The sequence below is a fragment of the Lolium rigidum genome, chromosome 7, assembly GCF_022539505.1.
Source record: "Lolium rigidum isolate FL_2022 chromosome 7, APGP_CSIRO_Lrig_0.1, whole genome shotgun sequence".
NCBI classification, from domain to species: domain Eukaryota; kingdom Viridiplantae; phylum Streptophyta; class Magnoliopsida; order Poales; family Poaceae; genus Lolium; species Lolium rigidum.
In genome coordinates, this window is record NC_061514.1 from 265,611,448 (window position 1) to 265,621,414 (window position 9,967).

General features: G+C 46.8%; 1 protein-coding gene across 1 annotated transcript; it reads left to right on the forward strand.

Moving 5' to 3' along the window:
• The first annotated feature begins 1,694 nt into the window (after positions 1-1,694).
• Positions 1,695-5,963, forward strand: LOC124675282 (galacturonosyltransferase 8-like). Its single transcript, XM_047211349.1, has 3 exons — positions 1,695-2,492; positions 4,319-4,843; positions 5,324-5,963. The coding sequence occupies exons 1-3, from the start codon at positions 1,710-1,712 to the stop codon at positions 5,600-5,602; spliced, it is 1,587 nt and encodes a 528-aa protein (XP_047067305.1). The 5' UTR covers positions 1,695-1,709; the 3' UTR covers positions 5,603-5,963.
• Positions 5,964-9,967: the final 4,004 nt, after the last annotated feature.

A 9,967-nucleotide genomic window follows, 5' to 3' on the forward strand; every position in this document is an offset into this window, starting at 1 on the left:
GGAGACGTGCGGATGTCCTGCGGACAGTCATGACCCATGTGATTTCCCAACGCAGTTGCGACCCATTCTCTTCTTCCCTACTAGTACTAGTTGTCCAGCTGGGAACTGCTCCGCCGGTGGCCGCCAAGCCGCGCCACACCACCGCCACCGCACACCGGACACCTAGGTGTACGCGGTTTAGTCGCAGCTGGAGGAGACGCGGTGGCCGTGCGGGAGCTCGCAGCGGAGCGCGCAGGCGAGGTGCAGGTCATGGACGCGCAGCCGGGCGCGGTGGAAGTTGCGCTGTTCACGCCTGGGCTGGGCGCTCGCGCTCGCCATGTGCTGTCTGCTGCTTGGCCGGCGGCCGGCGGCTGTCCCCGGCGAGCTCGGCGCCGCGCGCACAACACGACGAGCATGGCCGGGACGAGCTCCACTCGCACGCGCGCGCACGGCGAGCTCGGCGCCTCGCGCACGCGCAGCACGGCGAGCGGCCGGCGTGGGGGCGGCGTGGGGCGGCGTGGCGAGCGCAGCGGCGTGGCGTAGCCGCAGCACGCGCGCGGCGTGGGGGAGTTGCGGCGGCGTGGCTCGCGCGCCCGTTCGCCGCGCGCGGGCGCCGCTGCTCCGTGCGCGCACGTCCCCGACGCCCTAGACGACGCCATTGGCCGCCGTGGGCGCCCCGACTTGTCCGCGAGCGCGCCAAGAGGAAGCACGGCGGGCGGGGGCGGGGCCGCCCCGCGCGCGCGACGAGGCGCGCCGCGAGGCCGGGCGGGCACCGGGCGGCGCGAGCGCGCCGTCCGGGCGAGGGCGCGGCCCGGCGAGCTGCGGCCGTGCGCGGCTCCGCAGCCGACGTGGGGCGGCCAGCTCCAACGGCGTCGTGCGAAGGCTGCCGCAGCCGCGTGCGACGGCCGTGCCCGCGCGCACGGCGAGCTCCGACCCCCGCCGTGGCTCGCGGGGCGGGGCACGGCGCGGAGCTCCGCCATGGCGCGTGGCGCGGGCATGGCCTCGGGCGGCGCGGGGCGGCCATGGCGCGGGCGGAGCTCGGCCATGGCGGGTCGGCCCGCGCGGCGGCGCCGAGGCCGGCGGCGCCCGTTTTTGCTCCGGCGACTCCCAGCAGGGCCGGAAAAAAGGAGGAGGTGGCGGCGGCGGCCTCCGGGCGAGGGTGGCGGCGGAGCTTGGCTAGTCGACATCGATTCCGGTGTAGAGCGATGGTCTTTTCCATGGAAAAAGCAACCGGAGAGAGCAGAGCAGGCGGGGACGCATGTGGTTGTATTTTGTGTCACCGTCGGATGGGCCGGAACGCGGACACGGAGCGGATACAATGGACGCTCGCGTGCGTCCGGCTCGCCCCAAAAGTCTCCAAAATTTGCGTCGGTCTTAGGTCGGACCGACGCACGCACTGTCCGTTTTTAAGATGGGTTGCCCCGTTGGGAGCAGATTTTGTCCGGAAAGACCAAAACGGATGGTTTTTTGCATTTGGGTCTGCCCCGTTGGAGATGCCCTAACAAACCTAAACTGACGGCGCGGGCCCACAGATCTAATCCCACATGTCAGTGGATGAGTGGCATTGTCGGCGACGCGATTAGTCCTTTTTTCTGGTTTATTTACACGACCACTGCCATATATCCTCTGCCACTACCCAAACACTAATCTCCCCCTCTCCTCTTCCCCAAGCACACACTGCTCTCTTCCCCAATGCGACGAGCTTCCGAAGCTTGGTGAGCACTAAACCCATGGCCGCCGCCGCCGCAAGCTCTAGGCGCGCCACCCTTCCCGTCACCGTCCTCGTGCTCCTCCTCCTGGTCGCCGCCGCACCGCCCGCTGCAGGCGGCGGCGGCGGCGGCGGCTCCGCGGCCGTGAACGGCGACCGCCTCCGCGCGGAGCAGATCCGGAAGCAGGCCTCGGACGCGGCCGCCTCCGCCGCCGCGCTCGCCGCGGCCTCCCGCCGCCTCCACCTCGACCGCGCGCGGCACCTCCGCCTGCTCTCCTCCCTCCACCGCAACCTCACCGCCACGCTCCGGGACCTCGCCTCCGCCTCCGCCTCCGTGCCCGACCCGGCGTCGTCCCAGGCCGACCGGGCCCGCCGGCTCGACCTCCAGGCCAAGGACCTGATCCGCGCCGCCCGCGCCGCCATCGCCGACGCCAAGCCGCTCTTCGACCCGCAGCTCAAAATCCAGCGCCTCAAGGACGCCATCTTCGCGCGCAACGAGCTGCTCGCGCGCGCCAAGAAGCGCGGCGCCTTCGCCTCCCTCATCGCCGCCAAATCCATACCCAAGCCGCTCCACTGCCTCGCCGTGCGCCTCACCGCCGAGCGGATCGCGCTGCCCGACAAGTTCGCCGACCCGAAGCCGCCGCCGGCAGCGCTCGAGGACCCAGCGCTATTCCACTACGCCATCTTCTCCGACAACGTCCTCGCGGCCTCCGTCGTCGTCCGCTCCGCCGTCGCCAATTCGCAGGACCCCTCCAAGCACGTCTTCCACGTTGTCACGGACCGAATGAACCTCGGGGCTATGCAGGTTTGTCCGCGATCCACTTTCTCCATCTCGCTCGCAGATGTGTATCGCTATCTACGCATACCATTCTAATCCTACTTCATAAATACCAAGACTGTAGTGAGTGATTGTGTGTCAACCCAACCGTGACCACCAATATTCACCATGTCTAAATGAAATCCTGACATTTACTAGTTCGTTTAATCAACTTTTTTGCTGATTGAGATCCTGGAAAAAACAAGAGATTGGTTTGTCTTGATGTGATGCTATCTAGTGCATTTGGCAATTGGCATGGTTATTTACTAGCAACACTACGCAAGACTGGCTTAGATTCTCATTATTCATTTCCCCAGAGATTTGGCAGATGACATGTATAGCTGCAAGGAGTTCCTTAGCGTAATACAAGTAACATAAATTGGCAGATTCTTGTAGTACCAATCTTGCCCTGTCTGATTAAAGAGACAGACAGTAGTAACTATATTGTAGTTCACTCTTAATGTGTACCCTTGCGACTAAAAGACATAACGGTTGCAAATTAGGATGAAGGTCATCTGGGTTGTGCTGGCTTCTCTCTTAAAAGCTACTCATTTGTTGGGAGAAACACTATCGTCATTGCCACAATTTCTTGACGCCCCTGGGAAATCTGCAGCTATTTCAGCCTCCTTGTGGCGGTCTTGCACAAAACATTTCAATAATCAACACACTCTGGTTGCTGTAAAATGTTGCCACTTGTTGGATTGACTGGTGCTATGGTTTCAATCTGTAAAGGGGGAACTAGTTGCATTTTTATATGCTGGTTCAACAAGCTTAATGTTAGATTCGGTAGAGGTGGAGAGGTGTCAGAACCAAAGTGAAAATGACTACGTAAAACTGTTTAATAGCTGGCTAAAAATAAGCATAAAACTGGAGTAGAGTTTGTATCTGAACCCAAGGTTGGTTTAGGCATTGATAATAGACTTCCAACTTCAGATTCACCCTGGAAGATTATTTAGGCATTGGTAGTAGGCTTGAACTTCAGTGTCACCCTGGAAGATGATAGAGGCATTGATGCCTGGGCATTCGGTTTTAACCGAAATTTCGGTTCGGTTTTCCGGTTTTTTCTAAAATTCGGGTGATAAGAAATGATAACCGAAATTATATCGGTTTTCTTGTTAACTGGTATTTCGGTTAACCAATAATTCGGTCCGGTGTTCGGTTTTTAACCAATATGACATAGACTGACACAAAATAAAATGGCGGGAGCCTACAATACGTGGAGCTAGCCAGTCGTGCGTGCGTGTTGAGCACGCACACACCACTGCTTGTAGAAGTAACCATAGTCAAGTGCACAGCGCTTAGCAAAAAAAAAAACATAGCGCCTATCAAAAATCAAGATGAATGCATGTGTAGCAAAGAAAAGGAATGCAAGATGTGTGTATATACATCGCACGTGCATGGGGCTGCTAGAGTGCTTAGTCGTTGAGAAAGAGATAAAGAGACCTGATAGCAATACTTTGGTATCCCGGTTTTGGTCGATTAGGGTTCAAAACCGATTGAAATTGATAAATTCGGTTTGTCACATTTACGCACCGAAATTAGTCTCGGTTACTTCTGTTTTGGTGTATTCGGTTTCGGTTCCGGTTAATTCGGGTTCGGTGTTCGGTTTTGGTTTTTTATGCCCACCCCTCACCCCGAAGCATAGGACTGACTTCATAGACATGCAATGTGGTTGCCACTTGCCAGTATGTGTAGGTCTTCTTTCGAGCTGTTCCAGTGTCTGTCTTTAGTGGTTTGCGCCTTGAATAAATTGTTCTAGATTCTGTGGTTCTAATATTTATCAAAGTGGCTAAAGTTATGCCATCCATCCGCAGGTGATAATCCGCCTAATGGACTTACAAGGGGCACACTATGAGGTCAAAGCATATGAAGATTACAAATTTCTTAACTCTTCATATGTTCCTGTGCTACGGCAACTTGAGTCGGCGAACCTCCAAAAGTTCTATTTTGAGAATAAGCTTGAGAATGCCACTAAAGATGCTAGCAATATGAAGTTCAGAAATCCCAAGTACCTCTCGATGCTCAACCACTTGCGGTTCTACTTACCTGAGATGTATCCAAAGCTGCAGAAGATTCTTTTCTTGGACGATGATGTTGTGGTACAGAGGGATCTTACAGGATTGTGGAAGATTGACATGGATGGAAAGGTGAATGGAGCAGTAGAAACATGCTTCGGATCATTTCATCGATATTGGCAGTATATGAACTTCTCGCACCCCCTTATCAAAGAGAAGTTCAACCCTAATGCATGTGGATGGGCTTATGGCATGAACTTCTTTGATCTTAATTCTTGGAGGAGGGAAAAATCTACTGAGCAGTACCATTACTGGCAGAATCAGGTATGTTTCCTAGCAGAACCTTGATATTTTGTTTCTTTCATTGCTGGAATTTTAAGAATTTGCATTGGTAACAATGAATGTTTCAACAATTGGCCTAAAAAATTATACAAGAGAAACTTTGTTCATGATAGATGACGATAGCTCAGATTACTTTATATAGTAAATTATAATTGAATATAGTTGAGCTGTCACTTCCATCTTGTTATTGTATATATAGGTATGGCTGGTTAAAGAGTTAAGGTTAATTGTTATATCTTCTTATCTCACCAGGAAAGTAAGATAATTGACTGAAGTTAGCATTTCTATGTCCTCTGAGGCTATAGGCTAGTACAGGAACATAAATGTTTGTATTCCCCTTGAAACTGTAGTCTTTTTTTTGTTCAAGACACCATAGTTCACCGTGACTTAATTTTTATATTGAATTGCGCATATCTGATCCACGTATATGTATTGATTTCCTTGCTGGCTATGTTTCTTCAGAATGAGAACCGCTTATTATGGAAGTTAGGAACATTGCCCCCCGGTTTAATCACATTCTACTCGACCACAAAGCCTCTGGACAAATCTTGGCATGTTCTTGGGCTGGGATATAATCCAAGCATCAGCATGGAGGAGATTAGAAATGCTGCTGTTGTGCATTTCAATGGTAACATGAAGCCTTGGCTGGATATTGGTATGAACCAGTTCAGGCACCTTTGGACAAAGTATGTGGATTATGGCGACTCATTCATTCGCCAGTGCAATTTTGCACCTCCATAGAAGGAAGCTATTGCTGTCCTTGTACTGCATCGAAGAGGTTCGGAGATCAGAACTAGGGAGCATTGCAGCATGAACACATGTGTGCTGGCGTGCTGTTTCTGTTGAAATCCAAGAAGTTTGATAAATATAACTGGAGCTATGAGATTGTTTCTAGGTTTATTTGTTACATTAATGATCAAGTTGCGATGAAAATACCGTTGATAACCTGAACATCACTTTTTGTCATGTATGTATGTATGTAATCTTGGCATGTTCTTGGGCGTTGTGTGGTCAGTTTGTGCTATATGTATGTATGCATACTGAACAAAATTGTGTTGTATGTTCATTCTCAATCGGTAAAGCAAGTACTCTTACACGAGAATGAGTTTTGTAATGTGTAGAAGAGAATGAAACGGGAGAGTATGTGACTCGTACACAAGGTAGCAACACGTAACTTGTTGCAGAGACGTATTACTAATGCTACAGCACTCAGTTTTTCTTTTTTAGAAGAACAGGGCAGAGCCCGTTCCATTGCTGAAACTAAGTCTTTTACAACCGTTATTACTACCATCGTCAACTTCTTGACATGAAGCAAATTTCATCCCCTGAACGTACTGAAATGAAAACAGGCCAGGATTCACCACACAGCTATCAGGAAGGGGAAACACATAACAAAGGATGGAGCAGGGGAAAAAGGAAATTCTAAGGCCTATTCAGAACCCTAAAGCCTTCACCATCTCCCACCAGCATCAGGGCGTGGGCTCCCATGGTCCTAACTAGATCAGCCGCCGTGATCAACATAGGGCCCGACTCCCTTTTGCCGTTCATGTCACAGACTTAGTCCTCGCCTTCTTCTCTGGAGTCAACCAGGCTCCAGGCACGATAGCAGAGGTGGCATTCGAGCAAGGAGCTCCACCTTGTTTACCATCGTCATCAGCTTTCCTCTTCCTTCCTCTTTCAGCAGGACATTCCATTGAGCAAGGGTGTAGACCACCTTTCTCCAGAGCACCTACATACCAACCCATTGAGTTCGGTTGAAAACCATGTCATTTCTGGTAAGTCAGATAGTTCTCAAAATATCAGCATTAAGCATATTAAGCAAAACATGCCTTTTCTTGTCTTTCCCTAAGGCAGAGATAGTTTCAATTTCTTTGCAGAAAACACATGTCAATTCATCTACGGTTTGCCTTCTACTCAAATTATCTATAGTGAGAAGTTTATTATGAGTCAAAAGCTAGAGGAAGAAATGAATCTTAGGAGGGACTTTCAGCTTCCAAACACAATGAATATCAATGGGTTTTATCCCTCTAAAATTCACAACAACATACATAGATTTCACAGTATATACTTCATTGGCTTCCCACATCCAAATCAGATCATCACTATCAGATGTAAGGTGAATAGACTGAGCAATTTGAATAATCTCAAACCATTGTAACATAAGATTATAATCAAAACACCTCCTGAATGTTACTTTTAAAGTTTCACCATCCCACAACTCAGCAAATGGTCTATTTAGTTCATTCACCAAAAAATAGACTTCCCAATTTTGAATAGCTAAACTACAGGTACCAAACCAGTGTCTTCCAAGAATTTAACTTTTTCCCCATCTCCCACCTTCCACTGGTAACCCATCTTAGCAGCTTTAACAACCCATAACACTCCTTTCCAAAAAGGAGAGGCACCAGTAGAAGGGCAGGAGAAGATATTTGGATTATCTATGTTATACTTAAGATCAAGAATCTGTTTCCAAAGCTTGTTTTCATTTAGATTATATCTCTTAACCCAGGAGGCTAGTAAACACAGGTTCATCTCAGATAAATCAGGGATCCCCAGTCCCTCAAACTCTTTTTTCTGAGTAACCAGTCCCCAATTGGCTAAATGATAGTTATGATGACCCTCATAATTATCCCAAAGACAATGAGCCATTTGAGAATTAATTAGGGCAATGACCCATTTAGGAAACTTAATCACACTAGCTAGCACACTTCTCATCAGCTCCAATCTGGCAGCACGATTCAGAAGCTTCCCTCTCCAACCTGCTCCTTTTTTCAAAATTTTATCAACAATTGGTTGGATGTCCTCTTTTCTCAATTTATTGTGATGCACGGGAACCCCTAAATATTGTAAAGGGAATTCTCCCAATTTACAGCTCAGAGCTTGAGCAAAAAGTTGTGCATCACCTTCCAAAAGATTAATGGGGACTAAATCACACTTACGGAAGTTGATTTTCATCCCAGCCATTTGTTCAAAACAGGACAAGATCCACTTCAAATTTATAGAAGAACAAATATTATTTTCCAGAAAGAGTAAGGTATCATCAGCATACTACATACTTATGACACCTTCAATACCCAAATCTTGCATCAAACCAGCTAACTGCCTATTAGCAGCAACTTTAACCAGTATCTTGGTGAAGACATCAGCCATAAAATTAAAAAGGATAGGGGAAATAGGATCCCCTTGCCTCACACCTCTACTAGTTAGGATGAAATCACTATTGATGTCATTTAATCTAACCTCCACAGATCTATTATATAGGAGCCCTTTAATGATAGACATCCATCTTGGGCTAAAGCCCCTCATCTCCATTATCTTTAGGAGAAAATCTCTATCAACCTCATCATAGGCTTTTTCATAATCCAGCTTAAAAACAAAACTATAATGTCCATTATGAACAACATTATGAATGATCTCATGTGCAGAGACCACACTATCCAAAATATATCCCCCTTTAATAAAAGATGGTTTGGTGAAATAAGTTTCACTAACCATACCCAGCCTATTAGTGGCACATTTGGAAAAGATTTTAAAACTACAATTGGAAGCAATAGGTCTGAAGTTATGTATAGTAACAGTTTCAGCCTCTTTTGGAATCAGGGTTAAAAGGGAAAAATTTAACCTGAAGAGGTCAAACTTTCCCTCATTCCAATCTTTAACCATAGCCATAAAATCAGCTTCCATAAGCTCCCAAAAGTGTTGATAAAACATGAAAGAAAAACCATGAGGGCCATGTGCCCCTTCAACATAAGATCCAAATATAGCCTCTTTCACTTCTTTTTTTTTATAGAAAAATTAGCATTAAGCATATTATTATGATCCTGAGATACCATTTCCTCAGGAACCCAAAAATCATCACAGAGATCAATGTCTAAACAAGTTTCCTGACTAAAAAGCTTTTTGTGGTATTCTACAGCAATACCAAGCATACCTTTATTATCTTACAGCATGCCATTCTCATCGTGTAACTGGGAAATTTTGTTTCTTTCTCCTCCTCTGATTAGCTACAGAGTGGAAAAAAGCAGTGTTATGGTCCCCTTCTAAGATATATCTTTCCCTAGATCTATGTCTAGATTTAATTTCCTCATTTCTCCATATGTCAGAAAGTCCATCAGAAATAATTTTCATTCTGTTCTTAGAGACAGGAGATAAACACTGAGTTTCAGATGTGATATTTAATAAATCATACTCAGTAACTAAATTTTGCTTATGTTTTCTTTGGACAGATTCAATATTAGCAGACCAGCCTTTTAAACCTCTCCTAGTATTCCTCATCTTAAACTACCATCTATCAAACGCTTTTTCCAGATGGCAGGGAGCCAGCCAAAACTTAGCTACCGCCTGATCAAACCCCTCAATTTTTAACCACCATTTCTCAAATCTATAGTGCTTTTCATGTGTTACCTTCAAAGATCTAGTATCCACAATCAAAGGAGTGTGATCACTACCCACTCTAGCTTTAGAAGACACATTACTAGCAGGGAATAAAGAATCCCAACAAGTAGAGACAAAAACTCTATCTAGTAAATCCATAACCAAATTGTCTTGATTATTAGCACAAGAGAATTGTCTACTAGAGTTTCTAATTTCCATCAAACCAAACTTATTGATCCAATTATTAAATAAATTAGCCCAATGTTGGTTTATGTTACCAGTATTTTTCTCATGTTTCTCTCTAATGAGATTAAAATCACCACCTACAATAGTAGGCCAAGACCAATGAGCATATACATTGTGTAATTCATTAATGAAATCTAGCTTATGTTCCTCATATGCAGAACCATAAACAATAATAACTCTCCAAATCACATTGTCTTTTTGAGCTTTAAATTGAACAGAGACAGAATATGTGAACATATCACATCTCACAATATCAAAGAAATATACACTAATGCCAACAATAATAGCACCAACAGTTTTCTTAGCTGGAAGCCAGTTCCGGAAAAATTCCCATGGGGATCTAGTTGTTGAAGCTGTAAAACTATGAAATCCTCTATCTTAGTTTCTGAAAAGGAAATAATATATGGGCATCTCTCTAATGAGATCATACACTCTGGTGATCTTATCAGGTCTATTTAGTCCTCTAGGGTTCGAAATTAGAGCTAC

What these genes read in the sequence shown, in the direction of transcription:
- LOC124675282 (XM_047211349.1), top strand. Translation starts at nt 1,710, where the DNA reads ATGGCCGCCGCCGCCGCAAGCTCTAGGCGCGCCACCCTTCCCGTCACC. An exon ending in TGAACCTCGGGGCTATGCAG is followed by an intron (nt 2,493 to 4,318) that starts GTTTGTCCGCGA and finishes ATCCATCCGCAG; the next exon opens with GTGATAATCCGCCTAATGGA. An exon ending in ACCATTACTGGCAGAATCAG is followed by an intron (nt 4,844 to 5,323) that starts GTATGTTTCCTA and finishes ATGTTTCTTCAG; the next exon opens with AATGAGAACCGCTTATTATG.